This window comes from Thalassophryne amazonica, chromosome 10 (assembly GCF_902500255.1).
Source record: "Thalassophryne amazonica chromosome 10, fThaAma1.1, whole genome shotgun sequence".
In the NCBI taxonomy this organism is placed as follows: domain Eukaryota; kingdom Metazoa; phylum Chordata; class Actinopteri; order Batrachoidiformes; family Batrachoididae; genus Thalassophryne; species Thalassophryne amazonica.
This window is the reverse complement of record NC_047112.1, coordinates 85,551,230-85,573,930: the sequence shown is the minus strand read 5'-3', so window position 1 is coordinate 85,573,930 and position 22,701 is coordinate 85,551,230. Positions and strand designations below refer to the sequence as shown.

Sequence of the window (22,701 nt, the reverse complement as noted above, 5' to 3'; positions counted from 1 at the left end):
TCAAAGTGCAATCCAGTCTTAAACCTAAGAGGCGCTCATGCTCCAGAATGGTGTATCCTGCATGTAATGTGCATGCCATTTGTATGTGTGTAAAACCGGGAATTTACGTAAAAACAACATGAACAAGATCACCTGACATCAACTCCACAGCATGTCTATGGCAGGAATTCTTAATAGCGCATATAGGAAAATTTGATCCAGAATGTACAGAGTCATCAGCATCCATTTTTGAAAACAAACAAAAAAAGCAGATCAATGCACTTATGGTAGCAGTGATGATTTTCGGTTAACAGTACCTGGCTAATGTGTTGTATTTTGTAGTTATTTTAGTCTTTGTTTACTATTACTTTCACATGCATTATCTCCAGGTATGTCGTCATGGAGAACTGCGAAAATTTCAGGAATATGACTGTCTTGCCGCTTAAAAAAAAAAAAAAAAAAGAAAAATTCTTGCTGTAAGGGTAGCATATAGCCTGCAGTACAAAACTACATCGGGAATCGACAAGTTTATCCGATTTTGGAGAAGTGTGACCACGAAGAGTCTGAGAGAAAGTAACCCGGGGATGGGGGTGGGGATTAACGACTGCAGATGGCTATGTTCGCGATGTCAAAGAGAAAGCCGTGACATGGACACAGGATTTGAAACTGCGACCAGTCATTCATGTTAGTGATGTTATCTGCTTACCGACTGTGGATGGACAAATGAAAATATAACGCAATGCTAAAATACCCTCGGCCGTATGTGCATAAAAATAGTAAACACACTGTGACCTTTGGACCTCTTAAAATAGGTCAAGGTTAACCATCTTTGAGCTTGTTCAAGGTCTGTGTCCCAAGAATGTTCCCTGTGAACTTGAAGACCCTGGTAGTAATAGGACTGGACGTATGCTGAGCACAGACAGACGGACGGATGGACACAAGGCCTGCACAATACCTAATGGCCATATTTTGGCCCCCTGGGGGAAGGGAGGGGAATCAAGCAACACAAACGTTACAACTGCTATTGGATGTTTACGGATGTTTCATGTGGAACTCACAACATGGAAATAACAACTTTGCTTACATAGGAAGACGTCTGAAAACAGAACACCGCCAGACAGCAGAATGATATTCTACATGGCTGCTGTGTGCGAAGAACAAAGGATACAGCTGTTTCAAAGTATGTATTGATTACTACTTGGTGGCTTTGCATTTGATTTTTTTTTTTTTTTTTTTTTTTTTCCTGAATATACTGGAGGATAGAAAGAAGCTTGAAATATGTTGGGTTAGCCAACTTCAGAAAAATCTGACAAAAACAAATAGTGCATACTTTAAGTACCAATATGCAGTTTGGAGAATTGTGCACCAGAAGCCAAATACACTACATAATGTCAATAACACACTGTGGTGCAACACCTCAAGCCTTTTACATTTGTCTATGTCTTGCCACCTACAAGTTTACATTTGTGCCGATTGCTGAATGTGTTCACACTGATCGTGACTGATTACAGATGTGATAAAACTGTTCCTAAATTACTGTGTTTATACGAGGTTGGAAATTTCCATCGCAATAAATAAAAAGCTTTTCAGGTATTTTGTTTTCATTGCCAAGCAGCACATTTTTTGGATCTAGGACTGGACTGATAGCAGCAGCTGCTGCTGCTTAACCTTGTAAAAGGGGAAGAGGATGATCATTTCAAATAAAGTGCATCCTGATGGCTTGTGTACTAGTCAACAACTTCTGATTAAAAGCAAACAAATATTTACCAGAAAGCATCTTACCCTTGGCAACAATTCAAGTTTTAACCTTGTTTGACCTGAGCTTTTCATTTCAACCACACAGTTGTGTACGTACCGCTGGCACAGTCAGCAGGTCAATGCGCATGTATGGATCTAACAAATTGAAACGCACCACAGCCTTCAGATCTTTGCAGACATGACAGTCAATAGGTCAGAGTGGAAAAGGACTCATCTACACACATACTACATTCGAGGCATGACAGAGGCTGCTTCACAGGCTGCATCTGTTACTCAAGAATGAAACAAGATGAGGTCAAAGTGTTACCATTAAAAAAAAAAAAAACTTATTTTATAATATTACAACAAAGGCCTCATAATGATTTTCAGTAAATCAAAACTTGGCTCATTATCATTGTCAAGACTGTTGTCACAGTGACGTTTCAACCCAATATTAAAGATTCACTATGGAAATCTCAACAATCTCACCTCTAGTTCTGCTTCAGAGCATTATTTTAGATACAGTACCTTGTGCAATATCACCAAAGAGCAATGAATACATGAAGCAATCTAAAAATATACCAAACGTGCAATGTCAACTGTTAAATGTTTTTCATGACACATTGTGCCAGTTACAAAACCTTCCACATCTTATTATAATGGCTATTTATATAGAACTTTCCCAGGAATCAAGGCACTAAACAAAATAAACTCCAATAATAAAAGAATAAATGAGTGACAAAAAAAATACACCACAATAATGCACAAAAATCCCAAATTAAAGAGCTCATGACAAAGAAAAAAGGTTAGACTTGCACTCCGATGTGACTTGTTTTTTCTCCTCTTCAAGAGGCATTTTTTTGACACGTGCGACTTATACTCTGGAAAATACGGTAATTCTGTGCCAGGATATTTTGGAATGGCTGCACAGCGGTTTTTAATCAATCTGCTATATTAAAATAAATGTACTTATAGAGTGTCCTCACAGTGTTAATTTAAGATCCACATTTTTTTTCCTGCAAAACTGTTTAATTATAATATCACATCTAACTCCTGTACCCTGTAATTGTCAACATGTTACTAACTGCTGAAGAGCAATTGTCAATTTTAACCCCCCCCCAAACAAGCAAACAAACAAAAACTCATAATTCTGGGTTATGGAAGTGAAAGTGTGAACACTTGGGGGTCCCAGTGTTAAGCCGACTGTCCCAGCAGCTCTTGCAGGGTTTGAGGCGAGAGCCAGAGCATCTCCACCAGGTTATATTGGCAATATCCCATCCAGAATCCAAACACCACATCAGTCACATTGTGTCTGCCCAGCAGCACCCGGCTTAGCCCCACCATGCCGGTCCACAGCAGGACGAGGACTCGCAGAGGGGCAGCCAGAACTAGATGTGCCAGCAGGAACCGCCCACACATGGCAGCACGAGTGGCATGGCCCGAAGGGAAGGAATAGCGATCCACGGAAAAGGTTGCAAACATGTCCATACGGTTGTACACTGGTCGACGCCGCCGTACCACTGCCTTAACAATGGCAACAAGAACAAGATCCAACAGCAGGCCTGGAAGAGGTGAAGGACAAAGAGGGAGGTGTGTCATGCTGTGAGCAACAGGAATTTAGTCACCTCGATTAAAACACACACACACACACACACACACACACACACACACACACACACTGCAGCTTCAACGTCACAGCAGTAAAACAGAAATATATTGTTCCCCGGTTTAGAAAAGTGGTATTATTAGCTAACCGCTAATAATCAAAGCTAATGTTTTCATTAGCGGATTAGGTTTTCAAAGTTATCTGAAAAGGGCAATTTGAAAACTGAAAATTCTGTTTAAGTGATTCATCATCACTTCAAATGGCCCTTTTTTTAACAAATGAAAAACATATTTACAAATACCGACCAAGCAACCACTAGTCAGGAAACTAATGTTCCCATAATGCACTGCGGCATGTGTATCTAAATGCCAAAACCTTCCAAATTAGTGCCTTACTTTAAAACTAAAAACATATAGCTGATATTTTCACTTTGTAAGATGACAGACGTGACGTTAATTCCAACAACTTGTCTGGAATTTGTTTGTTTAAAATTTAAACCAAAGGCAAAACTGCCTGCCTGTGCATGACTCCAGTAATACACTGGCAGGTCTGTATGGTGTGGAAAATAAATAATTTTTTTCCTCCCGTTTCCTTTCCCTCTGGTCACCAGGTCTTTTTTACTGAGAGAAGGCTGATCTGAGATAGAAGCGCTGACTCGTTGTTGTGTTAGTAGCTGCTAGTGTACTGAAGTCAATACTGAAAGTTACCGGTTTAGCTTTTATCTGTAACAAGCAAAAATTGTTTTAGGGGTTTATCGTTTTAGCTTTATAAAAGTTAACTTTTCCGTTAGTGGATTAACTTTTATCGAAGCTAACTTTTTGGATAGCTGTGCCCTCTACAGCATATACGTGGTGTCCATAAAGTAATGGTCCTTTTTATTTTTTCAAAAACTATATGGATTTCATTCATATGTTTTTACGTCAGACATGCTTGAACCCTTGTGCGCATGCGTGAGTTTTTCCATGCCTGTCGGTGACGTCATTCGCCTGTGAGCACGCCTTGTGGAAGGAGTGGTCCCGCCCCCTCGTCGGATTTTCATTTTCTGGAAATGGCGGAATGAAAAGGACTTTTTTTTTTCAATCAGAATTTTTTCAGAAGCTGTTAGAGACTGGCACCTGGAAACCATTCAAAAAATTTATCTGGCTTTCTGTGAAAAATTTTACGGGCTTCACAGAGAATAAGGACTTTAACTACAGCTTTAAGGACCCCTTTAAGGACGGTCGGTGCGCCGCACTCTGAGCTGCGACGTCGCGGCACAAACCACTGGATCATTTCTAAGCTGATGGCTCTGTGGATACGAGACCGTCGTGTGCTCTTTCTCTGGTTATCACAAGAGCTGGACATCAGCCATTTTCCGGCAGATTTCACTTTTAACAAGAGATTTTGTCATGGAAAGCCACGTGGAGGCTTTGCGCGTCACGACCGATTCGCTGATGAAGCGAGACAAAGGAACACCTCCATTTGAGTATTAGAGGACAAGTTGGGACATGTCCAGCTCTCCACAAGTTCTCTTATACTCACTCGACTGGTAAGCACTGAAAGCCGAGACAGGCATGTCTAAATGGAAACTATTTTTTCAGGACGCATTTTGGAATTGGATTACAGCTCTTATCATTCATGTTAGATGAATTTACTACGCAGCGTGTTAGTACTTTTTTGGTGTGTGTGTGTTGCGCTAGACTGCCTTGTTTGTTTGATTTGCGCAAATGACAAAAACTTATAAAAACTTCACTCTGTACAGATATTTAAACATCATATGCAGTGTAGTTATTTGTCTGCCATCCCATCCACGAAATCTTACATCAATTCATGTAAAATGTCAACTTCTGAAATAGGTTTGCCTAAACTTGCATGCAACATGGGCTGATTTCATATGGAGAAAGTCAATGAACACAAATGTGGAATTACACACACACACTCAACAAAAATATAAATGCAACACTTTTGGTTTTGCTCCCATTTTGTATGAGATGAACTCAAAGATCTAAAACTTTTTTCACATACACAATATCACCATTTCCCTCAAATATTGTTCACAAACCAGTCTAAATCTGTGATAGTGAGCACTTCTCCTTTGCTGAGATAATCCATCCCACCTCACAGGTGTGCCATACCAAGATGCTGATTAGACACCATGATTAGTGCACAGGTGTGCCTTAGACTGTCCACAATAAAAGGCCACTCTGAAAGGTGCAGTTTTGTTTTATTGGGGGGGATACCAGTCAGTATCTGGTGTGACCACCATTTGCCTCATGCAGTGCAACACGTCTCCTTCGCATAGAGTTGATCAGGTTGTCAATTGTGGCCTAACATGCTCAATGGGTGACATGTCCGGTGAGTATGCCGGCCATGCAAGAACTGGGACATTTTCAGCTTCCAAGAACTGTGTACAGATCCTTGCAACATGGGGCCATGCATTATCCTGCTGCAACATGAGGTGATGTTCTTGGATGTAAGGCACAACAATGGGCCTCAGGATCTCGTCACGGTATCTCTGTGCATTCAAAATGCCATCAATAAAATGCACCTGTGTTCTTCGACCATAACAGACACCTGCCCATACCATAACCCCACTGCCACCATGGGCCACTCGATCCACAACATTGACATCAGAAAACCGCTCACCCACACGACGCCACACACGCCGTCTGCCATCTGCCCTGGACAGTGTGAACCGGGATTCATCTGTGAAGAGAACACCTCTCCAATGTGCCAAACGCCAGCGAACGTGAGCATTTGCCCACTCAAGTCGGTTACGACAACGAACTGGAGTCAGGTCAAGACTCCGATGAGGACGACGAGCATGCAGATGAGCTTCCCTGAGAAGGTTTCTGACAGTTTGTGCAGAAATTCTTTGGTTATGCAAACAGATTGTTTCAGCAGCTGTCCGAGTGGCTGGTCTCAGACGATCTTGGAGGTGAACATGCTGGATGTGGAGGTCCTGAGCTGGTGTGGTTACACGTGGTCTGCGGTTGTGAGGCTGGTTGGATGTACTGCAAAATTCTCTGAAACGCCTTTGGAGACGGCTTATGGTAGAGAAATGAACATTCAATACACGAGCAACAGCTCTGGTTGACATTCCTGCTGTCAGCATGCCAATTGCACGCTCCCTCAAATCTTGCGACATTTGTGGCATTGTGCTGTGATATTGTGTATGTGGAAAAAGTTTTAGATCTTTGAGTTCATCATACAAAATGGGAGCAAAACCAAAAGTGTTGCGTTTATATTTTTGTTGTATATATATATATATATATATATATATATATATATATATATATATATATATATATATATATATATATATATATATACACACACACACACACACACGAGGTCTGTCAAAGAATAGGTCCTTTTTATTTTTTTCAAAAACTATATGGATTTCATTCATGTTATTACGTCAGACATGCTTGAACCCTCGTGTGCATGCGTGAGTCTTTCCACGCCTGTCGGTGACGTCATTCGCCTGTGAGCACTCCTTGTGGGAGGAGTCGTCCAGCCCCTCGTCGGAATTCCTTTGTCTGAGAAGCTGCTGAGAGACTGGCGCTTTGTTTGATCAAAATTTTTTCAAAACCTGTGAGGCACATTGAAGTGGACACGGTTCGAAAAATTCAGCTGGTTTTTGGTAAAAATTTTAACGGCTGAGAGATTTTGAGGTGATACTGTCGCTTTAAGGACATCCCACGGAGCGGGACGTCGCACAGCGCTCCCAGGCGCCGTCGTCAGCCTGTTTCAAGCTGAAAACCTCTATTGATCCAGGACGTCGTGAGAGAACAGAGAAGTTTCAGAAGAAGTCGGTTTCAGCATTTTATCCGGATATTCCACTGTTAAAGGAGATTTTTTTAATGAAAGACGTGTGGATGGATTGCAGCGTCAGCTCGCAGCCGCCGCGACGCTCCGCCACAGGAAAAACACCTCCGTGTTAACCATTTGTAAAATCCAGGCGGCTTTTGATGGCTTTCAGTGGAGTGAGCATCTGAGAAATTGTTTAACAGCTGGGCATGTTCCAACTTGTCCTTAAGACTTCCAACAGAGGTGTTTTTCCAGTGGCGGAGCGTCGCGGCGGCTGCAAGCCGATGCTGCAATCCGTCCGCACGTCTTTCATTAACAAAAAATCTCTAACAGTGGAATATCCGGATAAAATGCTGAAACCGACTAATTCTGAAACTTCTCTGTTCTCTCACGACGTCCTGGATCAATAGAGCCTGAAATGTGGAGGTTTTCAGCTTGAAACAGGCTGACGACGGCGCCTGGGAGCCCTGCGCGACGTCCCGCTCTGTGGGAAGTCCTTAAAGCGACAGAATCACCTCAAAATCTTACATCAACCGTTAAAATTTTCACCGAAAACCAGCTGAATTTTTCGAACCGTGTCCACTTCGATGTGCCTCACAGGTTTTGAAAAACTTTGATCAAACAAAGCGCCAGTCTCTCAGCAACTTCTCAGACAAAGGAATTCCGACGAGGGGGCTGGACCACACCTCCCACAAGGCGTGCTCACAGGCGAATGACGTCACCGACAGGCGTGGAAAAACTCACGCATGCGCACGAGGGTTCAAGCATGTCTGACGTAAAAACATATGAATGAAATCCATATAGTTTTTGAAAAAAATAAAAAGGACCTATACTTTATTGACATACCTCGTGTGTGTGTGTGTGTGTGTATATATATATATATATATATATATATATATATATGGCGTCTCACTAATTTAGAAGATCTTCACTTAGCCTGGAAAAAGAGTCTTTTGCTCTATAAAAAAGCCCTCCGTAAAGCTAGGACATCTTTCTACTCATCACTAATTGAAGAAAATAAGAACAACCCCAGGTTTCTTTTCAGCACTGTAGCCAGGCTGACAAAGAGTCAGAGCTCTATTGAGCTGAGTATTCCATTAACTTTAACTAGTAATGACTTCATGACTTTCTTTGCTAACAAAATTTTAACTATTAGAGAAAAAATTACTCATAACCATTCCAAAGACGTATCGTTATCTTTGGCTGCTTTCAGTGATGCCGGTATTTGGTTAGACTCTTTCTCTCCAATTGTTCTGTCTGAGTTATTTTCATTAGTTACTTCATCCAAACCATCAACATGTTTATTAGACCCCATTCCTACCAGGCTGCTCAAGGAAGCCCTACCATTATTTAATGCTTCGATCTTAAATATGATCAATCTATCTTTGTTAGTTGGCTATGTACCACAGGCTTTTAAGGTGACAGTAATTAAACCATTACTTAAAAAGCCATCACTTGACCCAGCTATCTTAGCTAATTATAGGCCAATCTCCAACCTTCCTTTTCTCTCAAAAATTCTTGAAAGGGTAGTTGTAAAACAGCTAACTGATCATCTGCAGAGGAATGATCTATTTGAAGAGTTTCAGTCAGGTTTTAGAATTCATCATAGTACAGAAACAGCATTAGTGAAGGTTACAAATGATCTTCTTATGGCCTCAGACAGTGGACTCATCTCTGTGCTTGTTCTGTTAGACCTCAGTGCTGCTTTTGATACTGTTGACCATAAAATTTTATTACAGAGATTAGAGCATGCCATAGGTATTAAAGGCACTGCGCTGCGGTGGTTTGAATCATATTTGTCTAATAGATTACAATTTGTTCATGTAAATGGGGAATCTTCTTCACAGACTAAATTTAATTATGGAGTTCCACAAGGTTCTGTGCTAGGACCAATTTTATTCACTTTATACATGCTTCCCTTAGGTAGTATTATTAGACGGTATTGCTTAAATTTTCATTGTTATGCAGATGATACCCAGCTTTATCTATCCATGAAGCCAGAGGACACACACCAATTAGCTAAACTGCAGGATTGTCTTACAGACATAAAGACATGGATGACCTCTAATTTCCTGATTTTAAACTCAGATAAAACTGAAGTTATTGTACTTGGCCCCACAAATCTTAGAAACATGGTGTCTAACCAGATCCTTACTCTGGATGGCATTACCCTGACCTCTAGTAATACTGTGAGAAATCTTGGAGTCATTTTTGATCAGGATATGTCATTCAAAGCGCATATTAAACAAATATGTAGGACTGCTTTTTTGCATTTACGCAATATCTCTAAAATCAGAAAGGTCTTGTCTCAGAGTGATGCTGAAAAACTAATTCATGCATTTATTTCCTCTAGGCTGGACTACTGTAATTCATTATTATCAGGTTGTCCTAAAAGTTCCCTAAAAAGCCTTCAGTTAATTCAAAATGCTGCAGCTAGAGTACTGACGGGGACTAGAAGGAGAGAGCATATCTCACCCATATTGGCCTCTCTTCATTGGCTTCCTGTTAATTCTAGAATAGAATTTAAAATTCTTCTTCTTACTTATAAGGTTTTGAATAATCAGGTCCCATCTTATCTTAGGGACCTCGTAGTACCATATCACCCCAATAGAGCGCTTCGCTCTCAGACTGCAGGCTTACTTGTATTTCCTAGGGTTTGTAAGAGTAGAATGGGAGGCAGAGCCTTCAGCTTTCAGGCTCCTCTCCTCTGGAACCAGCTCCCAATTCAGATCAGGGAGACAGACACCCTCTCTACTTTTAAGATTAGGCTTAAAACTTTCCTTTTTGCTAAAGCTTATAGTTAGGGCTGGATCAGGTGACCCTGAACCATCCCTTAGTTATGCTGCTATAGACGTAGACTGCTGGGGGGTTCCCATGATGCACTGTTTCTTTCTCTTTTTGCTCTGTATGCACCACTCTGCATTTAATCATTAGTGATCGATCTCTGCTCCCCTCCACAGCATGTCTTTTTCCTGGTTCTCTCCCTCAGCCCCAACCAGTCCCAGCAGAAGACTGCCCCTCCCTGAGCCTGGTTCTGCTGGAGGTTTCTTCCTGTTAAAAGGGAGTTTTTCCTTCCCACTGTAGCCAAGTGCTTGCTCACAGGGGGTTGTTTTGACCGTTGGGGTTTTACATAATTATTGTATGGCCTTGCCTTACAATATAAAGCACCTTGGGGCAACTGTTTGTTGTGATTTGGCGCTATATAAAAAAAATTGATTGATTGATATATATATATATATATATATATATATATATATATATATATATATATATATATATATATATATGTGTGTGTATGTGTGTATACACATATATGTGTATGTGTGTATGTGTATACACATATATGTGTATATGTGTATACACATATATGTGTATGTGTATATATGTATACACACAGTAGCTGGGGTACCCGGTGCTGCCCGGGTTAACATGTTTTAGACATAAGTCAAATGCCAATCATTTTAATCAAAACAATTGCCCAACATTTGTTTTTGTAATGCTGATGTCTTAGAAATATAATAGTTAATGGGCTAAAGTCTGTCCAGCAGAACTATAAGAGGTGGACTCCCCAAACTAAGTCATGCAGACTTTGTTTTGCAATCAAATTTATAACAAAAATTACACACAAAAGGTAGGAAGAGTAAATGTAAATATCAATTCATCAAAATTGAGGTAGTGGTGTATTTCACTGTTTTTACATTGCAATTTTACAAACATAAAATGAATGTATTCAGGCAGGAAGGCAAACTGGGTTGTACAGGACAGTCAGGTGCTTAACAGTTGAGAACATACGTAAAACAGCTGAAGGAAGGGATTAAATAAACAGAGATGGCCAACACATATACAGGGCTGGAAATTTGAATCTGCCTGGACCTACCCACAGCCGGCTATTTTGGGGGTAATTTACAATTCAACTTTAAAAACAAAATGGTACCAGTTTGTTCCCCATGTCATGAGGATTCAGAATATACAACCCCTGGCAAAAATTATGGAATCATCGGCCTCAGAGGATGTTCATTCAGTTGTTTAATTTTGTAGAAAAAAGCAGATCACAGACATGACACAAAACTAAAGTAATTTCAAATGGCAACTTTCTGGCTTTAAGAAACACTACAAGAAATCAGGAAAAAAAATTGTGGCAGTCAGTAACGGTTACTTTTTTAGACCAAGCAGAGGGAAAAAAATATGGACTCACTCAATTCTGAGGAATAAATTATGGAATCACCCTGTACATTTTCATCCCCAAAACTAACACCTGCATCAAATCAGATCTGCTCATTAGTCTGCATCTAAAAAGGAGTGATCACACCTTGGAGAGCTGTTGCACCAAGTGGACTGACATGAATCATGGCTCCAACACGATTGAAACAAAGGATGTTGTGTGGGCCGCTGAAGAGGAGGTACTGCTGGCCCACCACCACCAGATGGCGCCCTGCTTGGAGTGCGGGCTTCAAGCACAAGAGGGCGCCAGAGCCACTGGGAGTGACAGCTGTCACTCATCCTCAACACCAGCTGTCACTCATTCATCTCATCACCATCACCATAAAGGCCGGACGGCAACTCCGCCTCCTCGCCGAGAAATCTTCTACGACTAGAGGTAACCTTCTCTGCTGTGATTACTGTTAATCTAATATTGTTCTGTGTGCAGTCGCATGCCCGTGAAGACCCAGGAGAGGGACAAACGGGAGCTGCACGAGTAAAGACGTTCCTGGAGGTGGAGGTTATCCCTCCCGGAGGAATTACTTATAAAGGTTGCTGGGTGTGAGGACTCACACTCACCACCTTCTGTTTCTGTCTGCCAGCAGTACCAGGGCCGACAACGGAGGACAGAGACCACCTGGGGACTCAGGGCTTGGCAGCTTCGGTGTTCTTCAGGCCGTTGGTGGTAGAAGCGGTGTGGGCCCCGGCTCTTCGTTCATCCGAGGTCTCCTATCTTCAAGCCTGCCCGCAGTCCTCCTGTGTATGATTGGCATCATTATTCTTGTTTATATTCCGTTGTGTTCTTTCGCAACATTAAATTGTTACTCCTTTTCTTATCCATTGTCCGTTCATTTGCGCCCCCTGTTGTGGGTCCGTGTTACGACACCTTCCCAACAAAGGAGAGGATTATCAAACTCTTAAGAGGGTAAATCATCACGCAATGTTGCAAAAGATGTTGGTTGTTCACAGTCAGGTGTGTCTAAACTCTGGACCAAATACAAACAACATGGGAAGGTTATTAAAGGCAAACATACTGGTAGACCAAGGAAGACATCAAAGCGTCAAGACAGAAAACTTAATGCAATATGTCTCAAAAATCGAAAATCCACAACAAAACAAATGAGGAACGAATGGGAGGAAACTGGAGTCAACGTCTGTGACCGAACTGTAAGAAAAGCTAAACGAAAGCCATCATTAACACCTAAACAGAAAAAAACAAGGTTACAATGGGCTAAGGAAAAGCAATCGTGGACTGTGGATGACTGGATGAAAGTTATATTCAGTGATGAATCTCGAATCTGCGTTGGGCATGGTGATGATGCTGGAACTTTTGTTTTGTGCCGTTCCAATGAGATTTATAAAGATGACTGCCTGAAGAGAACATGTAAATTTCCACAGTCATTGATGATATGGGGCTGCATGTCAGGTAAAGGCACTGGGGAGATGGCTGTCATTACATCATCAATAAATGCACAAGTTTACGTTGATATATTGGACATTTTTCTTATCCCATCAATTGAAAGGATGTTTGGGGATGATGAAATCATTTCTCAAGATGATAATGCATCTTGCCATTCAACATTCCTTGCAAAAAGACACACAGGGTCAATGTCATGGCCTGCAAATAGTCCGGATCTTAATCCAATTGAAAATCTTTGGAAGTTGAAGAAAATGGTCCATGACAAGACTCCAACCTGCAAAGCTGACCTGGCAACAGCAATCAGAGAAAGTTGGAGCCAGATTAATGAAGAGTACTGTTTGTCACTCATTAAGTCCATGCCTCAGAGACTGCAAGCTGTTATAAAAGCCAGAGGTGGTGCAACAAAATACTAGTGATGTGTTGGAGCGTTCTTTTGTTTTTCATGATTCCATAATTTTTTCCTCAGAATTGAGTGATTCCATATTTTTTTCCTTCTGCTTGGTCTAAAAAAGTAACCGTTACTTATTGAGAAATAATTGCCAGGGTTTGTAGTTTGGGAGTTTATCCCGGACAGACAGACGTAGCCCTTTATATATAAATAACATATACGAGGTCTGTGAGAAAACTATCTGACCTTTTTTTTTTTTTTTCAAAAACTATATGGATTTGAATTGTGCGCTTGCATCAGACAAGCTTGAACCTTCTTGCGCATGCGTGAGTTTTTTCACGCCTGTCGGTTGCGTCATTCACCTGTGGGCAGGCTTTGAGTGAGCACTGGTCCACCCCCCTCGTCGGATTTTTATTGTCTGGGAAATGGCTGAGAGGCTGCCGCTTTGCTCCATGAAATTTTTTTCCGAAACTGTTAGAGACAGCCAGTTGGAAACCATTCGAAAGATTCAGATGGATTTCGGTGAAGATTCTGTCGGCGTCACACTTTTTATATATATAAAAAGGTAAGAAGTCAACCATTTCTATTTATTCTTATACACTTTCTGGATGGAATAACACAATCACTTCAGTTTAACTGGCTGGCTCGCTATTGCATGAGCGCCTTGCACACACTACGGCTAACCCAGCCTCCTGCAGAGATCACGAGATGAGGGACATAAGCAGTGTGACTTGCTGAAATTTTGGTGATTTTACGGAAACAAACATGCATGGAAAGAGCGATATATCGAGGCCAAAAAAATGACAGTGTTCATCTTTATGTATCAAACGATAAGTCGGCACAGTAATTATCGAGCCAGGCCTTACATGCAGCCAGAGATATGAATGGAAGGCATCAGATGTCACATTCAAACATCTCCTTGACAAATTTAGGCTTCTCTTGATGTAACAAAAGTCAGAGATTACCTTCCACCTCTTCCCTATTGGAATATACCCCACTCTCTCATCAGAGGGCCCAGGGTTCTCCACGCGAAATTATGCCTGAAGAGGGGGTGCTCTGATGCACAAGCATGGCCAACATCATGTACATTAGAATGCCAATTTCAATAAAATGTCTAATTTGATCACAAATTACTCACCTGGTTGTGTCCATTTTTTTCCCTCTCATTCATTACATGCATATTATGCATTTTAATTTAATTTCAGGTGGGCATTTAGGTGACTTTCTTCCAAAAGAGGGGGTGAGCTGATGCTTGGCCTTGGGCCCTCCAACAGGCAAATATGGGTATGTTCGCTGCAGATGTCTTTTTCATGAAAGACTCCCTCATATGTTTTCCTGATAAGTTGCCTTTAATACTCCTCAGTGATGCCTGATTCACACCAGATGGTTGCATTTCTGAAGGCAAAGTGCCATTAAAAAAAGGGTAAAAAAATTTTGTGATCCTTTAATGGGGTTCAAGTGATGGTCTTGTCATGACAGACAGATAAACAGCATGTGAAGTCAGATGCTGTGCAGGGCGTAAATCAGGGCTGCCAGTTTGCAGCCGTTTGGCCCGACCTCCTTTTGTTTGGACCAAGCTGCCTGGAGTAAAATTTTGAATAAATAAAGTGGGTGCACATGCACTCTAAGATCTGCCAGTGATGACTGGGTGAATTCTGACAATAAATATGCAGATTGAAGTTTGTTTATATGCAAATATATTGTTTGCACCCATGCAGCTGGCAGCGGTGGTTAGTAATGCTAAAATCATTTTAGTCACTGGGTAGTATTTAATATGCCCATGGGATTTTTTTCATTGTAATATACCCACTGTATTTCTGTGATACATTTCACAGAAATACATGTATTTTTTGGTGAAAGGTGTCATTCACTGTGAGAAGGTTCTTTGATCACTACCCACCTGGGGCATCATGTCCAAAGACTTGCATGGCATGGATTTCCTACTGAAATATGACGTACGCCAAAACCCAGAAACTGGCGTAAGAAAAAAAAAAAAAAAAAAAAAAAAAGCAAAACAGATGTATCAGAGTGTGTGTATGCATGGATCCAAGCACGTTCCTTTTGTACATCCCAATCAACGTGGAATTGAGCGCACATGCAGAAGTACCAAACACCTCCCTGTCCATGCCTCTATCTGAACATGAAATTTATTTAAACAGTTTGGTTGTGTTATTTGTGGTTACCATAAATGTGGAGTGGCATGTGTTTGACTTGTGTGTCTGTGTTGTTATGTGTAAAACTTAAAGCACTTGTAGAGACAGCGTGCACAAACAATGAAAGCTATGGCTCGGTTGCCGAATGCTAAATACGCCAATGCTCAAATACACTCAATCGTATGAGCATTGTCTTCGTTATAATTTGCAGTTGTTTAATTGGTATCCCAGTGCAAAGTAAAAAATCAAAATAAATTTTATACATACACATATTGCCAATTAAAAACATGTTAAAAGTCCATTAGAATGCCAACTTTATTCCCATAAGTGCTTTTGTGCAAGACTAAGAAATTGATTTCATTGTTTATTCATTACATAATTTCTTTCTGTGAATTCAAAGTTTATACACTATGTATATTGGTAAAGTTGAATTGGTTAGTGCAGCCTCCCACAAGCCTCAAGATTTTCGTGGAATGTTTTGGCTCAGTCTTCTTAAAAGAACTGCTGTGTAAATCTGTCAAGATTGGACGACTCCTTACAAAGACATGTTTATCAGTTCAGTCCACAAATCTTTTATGGTATGCAGGTCAGGTTTTTGGATGGCCCCTCTAACACAAAACAGTGTTTGTACCAACTTTATTAGTCATTAATAACACATTTGTGATTAGATTCACAGATGTGAAACTGCACACCCTGAGCTTACTTTTAATGTAAGGAAATGTAAACTCAACAACATGTTTGCTACACCTCATCTTGAGATATGTAAGAATATGTGGTAAAAATATGAAATTTACCCTCATTGCTATCTGGAGTCCAGAAAATGGGCATATTTTGAAGTTCGTTCAAAATTAGCGTATTTCTAACTATAGATTTTGCTCCAAAGAACTGGATTTATAATTTGACTGTATAGATATTCTCTAACACATCATACATCATGGTGCAAAGAATTAGAGTGCTATAGCCAGTGTATTTCTTTGATTTTTGAGCCATCAGAGATATGAACAGTATCTCTAATTTTGGACTTGCTACCATTTTCAGGCCTTCATGAAAAGCAGATCACACTAGAGTGACCAAAACTGACTCAGTTTTCCCACTCTACATCAAATGTTAGCTCTAATTAGGCAGTTTCACATCTGAAAATTTGCCTGCACTGTAATATGGCGTTACGTTTCACACATATCCCGGGGTAAGGTGAACCAAAGACAATCACTTTACATCTGTCATGTAACATCTAGCTAGACGTTCTCAATTCCTTATAGGAAGATGGTAAGAAATCAGTGCATTGCTAAATCAAAACCCTACCAGTGGGCCACCTGACATTGTTTCTCTACAATTGACACCCTGACATGCTGTATCATCATCAAAATTTTAAGGTAACACTCCGCAGCGGTCTTAGAAAAAATTAATTGTAAACTGTACCTACCTTGTTGTTGTTTTTTGGCAAATGCAATAGCTTGCAGCTTTGTCTCAATGGTGGTGGAATTGTACTTCCTTTTCCTAACATCACTAAGAGAAGGACTTGCTCCCTCAGGAGTCAAATTACCAGTATAGTGTACATCAGCATATACACTGGAGCAGGAGGCCACCATTTGGACACGTCACATATCCATGTATTGACCCGCAACTGCGCACATGGAGAATCAGCCAGGCAGAGACATCTGGTGGCTAACTTGAAGGACCCGGCCTTTAAACAACACATCATAAATTATGGTGCAAACAATTAGACTGACATAGCTAGTGTAGTTCTTTGATTTTTCAGCAATCGGTAAGATGAACAACATATCAAATTGTGGTCTTGCTACCATTTTCAGGTCTTTGTAGAAACCAGATCATAAAATACAGACCAGAATGTACGCAATCTTCCCACTCTACACCAAATGTTAGCCCAGGGTGAGGGGTTGCTGTAACTTCAAAACCTTTCAAGATACAGACATAATATTTGGCATTTCATCCAAACTTTGGAATGTGAGTGACAAATCAAATTGACAGAACAAGGCTGAGGAGTGATCTGGGAAATATTTTTAAAAAGTGGGTGATTTGAAATGGAACCAACCCATATCAGAATCCAAATGACAGTTAATCCTAGAAGTCCTGCACTTCACCATTACACAACAATGATTTATTGTAAAGGGTCTCATGTATGGCGTCTGAAGTACACATGGGCAGCAAATGTTTCACTCAACGTTCAAGCATCTGTGAAACATGTCTTAACCCTATCTAGACCGGGGGGGAGCCAGAGCCAACTTTCACGTTGTATCAAAAGCTTAAGCCCAAAGCGGTTGAAGATGAGTGAGTGAGTCCATCATCTTTGCTGTTTCCATGGCAATGGTTTTCTGACAGGTAATGTCTTACCCAAAATCACCGATCTAAGGTTCATTAATGTACTTTCCATATTTTCTACTTAACATATACTTATTCCACTATATTAACATAACTTTGTATAAGGTTATCCTATAATGACCGCTTTAGTCAATAAAATAGAATGTGATGTCATTATGATGTCATAATTAGTAATAATAACACCAATATATTTGTAGTGACTACGTGTTTATATATCATGCCCTGAAAATTTGGTAGTAATATATCATGTCGTTAAGGACTTACCGTTTACTGTCATGTTCTGAGAAATTGAAGCCACTTTAACATATCTATGATGTCATTTCGATATTTTTGTAGTTGCCATTTGCAGCAGAAATCATTGTGAACATTTAAGTGTTCTAAGGCACATGATCAGTAAAACTGAGATGCATAACCTACATTTGTAGAAATATGTAAATTTGTAAAATATGACATTTTGGGCAATACAATCAGATTATGATGTCATAATGACATCATATTACATTATAATGATACCAAAATGATGCTAATGATTAAGTTTCACGTGTAGATCAGAGCCGAAAGAGCCTCCCCCACCCCACCCCAGGAATCCCCCCCAAAAAAGGTTGTGTAGATAGGGTTAGAGCTAGACGGAAGGTTGCATGATTAACTGCTGCATGTTGAGAGTGAGCATGTTGCACACACCTAGGCAATTTTACGGCCCGTGGGCCGCATCTGGCCCTTTGGCTGACTTGGACCGGCGCGCAAATACCTGAAAATTAAAGAAAAAAATATTTACTATTCTGTCAAGTTAGTGTTACGGGTGACCTTCATCCACCTCCCAAGCTGTTTGTGGCTGCGTGTGTGTGTCCTCCAAAGTATAGCAGAGCCTGACATGGAGAGATCGCCCCACGCCACACAGCCTGGTACTGCACCACTGTGTAATGCATGCCACACAGACGCACAGCCTGGCATGGTGCCATTGCATAATGGCAAAGCCTGGCACAGAGCAATCACCACGTGCCACACAGCCTGGCACGGCTCCATCACATCCGCCACACAGCCGCACAGTGCCATCACATTGCCACACAGCCTGGCATGGCGCCATCGTGTAATGGCAAAACCTGGCAAGGAGCAATCAACCCGCCTCACACAGCCTGGCGCGGCAGCATCACACCCGTCACACAGCATTAACGTGATCCATGTGGGGACAGCAACGGAGATAAAGTATGGAGCCATGGAACAGCGGCTGGAGACCGTTTGGTTTTATCCCCACTTCTGGTCCTGTGATTGACTGTTTTGTTTTCACACTCACGCATTTTTGGTGCGCAAGCTTTTCGGTGATGGGAAAGATGGCGATCATTCGTCCACCCTTTCCCGACTTTTTGACTTTTTCTCCTTCGTTCAGCTGTCCTCCTGTCATCGTGTGACCGGGGGCCTTTATGCCTGAACTAAAACCGCATTGCTTTTATTTTGAAGCCTGTTTTTTTTTTTCTCAGAAATGATTAATCCAATCAATGCACACCACTCCTCAAAAATATCCGCTCATGCCAAAAAGAGAGAGGTGGATTTGATGAACTTTAATAAATCCAGGTACAGGTCCTCTCTCACTGACAATCATCTGTCAGCTGTGCTTCACATTTGATACACTTGTTAAAGATCAACAGAGACTAGATTTCTCTCACTGAATAAGAAAAAATAACTGAAAAACACAAAAATGTAAAAAGCGGTGGAAAATACAAATGTAGTTATGCACTGACATGATAAGAACTAGTGCACTGGGACACGTTTCTCTTTTTTCTGCAGAGTTCAGTGACAATGATATTGTGACTTGTCTTTAATATCTGGTTTACAATGACAGTTGATGTGGCGTCTTTAGAAAACAAACCTTGTTCCAACAGTAAGTTTCAGTTTCAAAAGTATATTAAACTCAAAATGCGTTTTGGAGTCAATGTGACTGAAAATGGTCACAAATGTAAATGAGTCAGAAATGTTTCACATTTTGTTCACTATTGTCTTGGAAAATTTGAATAAATTACATTTTTGTAAGGTAACCTCTTTTTTTCATTGTCTAATCAGAACATCTAGTTTGTCAAAACAATGCTATTTACTGATTTTTATACAGGAATGAAATTATTATTGTGCAGACTTGAGACTGTTTGTCATTTGGCCTGTTGCAAAAAATAACTGTCCACCCCTGGCGTTGCAGAATTACTTCCACGTTTGACTTGCTATTGGCCCATTGTTTCCAGCCCAACAACTGGCAACGATGTACACCCACTACCTGCAAGCATTTCAAAAATTGAACATCAATGACATTCATTGGATTTGCAGGACAACACAAGTTCCCACCAGCAAATTACATAAAGGATTTAAATTATAGTTTACCATATATACAACTACAAAGATAAGAAAACAATTAACTAAGTGTCATTAACTATCATCAAATGCTGGCTTTCAGTCACCGTTCTATGTGCTTCATCAAGTTAAACTCCACATCAAAAAAACCTCTGGTTTTATTAATGAGCTCCTCTCCTAAACTTATGACTTGCCCACACGGAAATGAAATTTTTCCCTATTCAGTCTTTTGCTTTCTCGTTTTCAAAAAGTGTTCCATAAACACGGCAAAGCTTCAAGGAAAAGCTGCATACACATGAAACCACTGAAAATGCGAGTGTGCGCGCACACACACACTCACACACAGCATCTGGAAAGTATTCACAGCGCTTCACTTCTGCTTTTTTGATGTTACAGCTTTATTCCAAAGTGGATGAAATTCTTTTTTCCCTGCAAAATTCCACACATAATACCCCATAATGACAATGTGAAAAGTTTTTTTTTTTTTTTTTTTAGATTTTTGCCAATTTATTAAAACAACAACAACAAAACAAGAAATCACATGTTCACAGCCTTTGCCATAAAGCTCAAAATTGAGCTCAGGTGCATCCTGTTTCCACAGATTATCCTTGAGATGTTTCTACAGCTTATTTGGAGTCCCCCTGGGGTAAATTCAGTTGACTGGACATGATTTGGAAAGACACACACCTGTCTACATATAAGGTCCCACAGTTGACAGTTCATGTCAGAGCACAAACCAAGCATGAAGTCAAAGGAATTGTCTGTAGACGTCTGAAACAGAATTGTCTCAAGGCACAAATCTGGGGAAGGGTACAGAAACATTTCTGCTGCTTTGAAAGTACCAAATGAGCACAGTGGCCTCCATCATCTATAAATAGAATAAGTTTGGATCCACCAGGACGCTTCTTTGAGCTGGCCACCAGTCTAAACTGAACAATCGTGGGAGAACAGCCTTAGTCAGGGAGGTGACCAAGAACTCAATGGTTACTCTGTCAGAGCTCCAGCATTCCTCTGTGGAGAGGAGAACCTTCCAGGAGGACAACCATCTCTGCAGCAATCCAGGCCCGGTGCCAGAAAAAAAAATATTAAGGGGGCGATGAGTTTATCACAGGGGGCGGGGTTGCCCCCCCAAAAAAAAGTGCGCCCCGGAGGGTACCTGCCTCTGAGCGTGCGTAATGAATTGGGTGCGCTCCTAGAAAGCTCGTGTATTTAGGCTACACCGTTGTAAGAGACTGACTATGAGTAAAGAGTGATGACAGTATTTTTGAATTATTATTTGAACGTATAGACCCTCGGTCAAGTGATCTCCTGCATACCACAGAACCAAACCAACAACTGATCTGAGAAACGACAAGACAGTAGATTAACCCCACATACAGTAAGTAAGTAAGTAAGCTTTATTTATAAAGCGCCTTTCACAGACCAGGGTCACAAAGCGCTGCACATGGCATACAAAAATAATCTAAAAATAACATACGAAAACAATAAAATACAATATTAGGCTAAAAAGCTAACTTAAAGAAATGCGTCTTTAGTTGCCTTCTAAAAGTATCTATACGATCCAGGGAACGAAGGGCACAGGGAAGCTCATTCCAGAGGCTAGGCGCCACCGCTTTAAAAGATGTGTCCCCGCGAGTTTTAAAACGGGTCCGAGGAACCATCAACAGGTTCTGATTGGACGACCTGAGGCTCCTGGAGGAAGCATAAGGCTGGATCAGGTCCCTGATGTACTCCGGTGCCTGTCCATGCAGAGCTCTAAAAGTCAATACCAGGATTTTGTAATGAATCCTGTAGGAGACAGGCAGCCAATGCAAAGTATTAAGAATAGGAGTAATATGGTCCCTCCTGCGGGTGCGGGTAAGCAGGCGCGCAGCAGAATTTTGCACAACCTGCAGGCGGGCCAACTCCTTCTTATTCAGAGAGGTGAAGAGACTGTTACAATAATCCAAACGCGATGAGACGAACGCATGAACAATCATCTCAAGCTCTTTTAAAGTCACCATCTTATGGAGCTTAGAGATGTTCCGAATTTGGAAAAAACAGTTCTTAACCAGGTAATTTGTGTGCTGCTCCAAAGACATTCCTCCATCCAAAATGACACCCAGGTTACGCAGGCTGCTTTTGACCGTACAGCTTAGGCTACCGAGATGCTGCTTAATTCCAGGTACAGCACTATCTGGTGCTACAATGAGAGTCTCAGTCTTATTGGAATTTAACTGCAGACTGTTCTCAGTGAGCCATTCCTTAATTTTGGCCAAACAATTTGTGAGAGAGCAGAGTTTCTGTGGCTCAGTTGTCTTAAAAGAGCAGTACAGCTGCAGATCATCAGCATACAAATGATAGGACACATCACTGAACTGCTGGATCAGCTTGCTGAGAGGAAGGAGATACAACGAGAACAAAACAGGTCCCAAGACCGATCCCTGTGGCACACCCCACAGAAGATCTGCAGATTCCGACACTGCATTGCCCACCATCACACTAAAAGTTCTACCAGTCAGGTAAGAGGTAAACCACTCTAAAACACAACCTGACATTCCAACCAAATCCCGCAATCTGTTTATCAGATTGCCATGGTCAACGGTATCAAACGCCTTAGACAGATCAAACAGAACCAGCACAGAACATTTGCCAGTGTCAGCTGCCATCATCATGTCATTAGACACCTTCAACAGGGCTGTTTCAGTAGAATGAAACTCAAGGTACCCAGATTGAAAAGTGTCATGGATGTTGTTAGCCTGCAAAAACGATC

At 41.1% G+C, this 22,701-nt stretch overlaps 1 protein-coding gene across 1 annotated transcript in view; it reads right to left on the bottom strand.

Moving 5' to 3' along the window:
• Positions 1–956: 956 nt before the first annotated feature.
• Positions 957–22,701, bottom strand: part of plpp6 (phospholipid phosphatase 6) — a 35,003-nt gene continuing 13,258 nt past the window's right edge. The window contains exon 2 of the mRNA XM_034180407.1: positions 957–3,278. Within this exon, the coding sequence (XP_034036298.1) occupies positions 2,911–3,278 (368 nt within the window). The 3' untranslated portion in view covers positions 957–2,910. The remainder of the gene's footprint in view (positions 3,279–22,701) is intronic.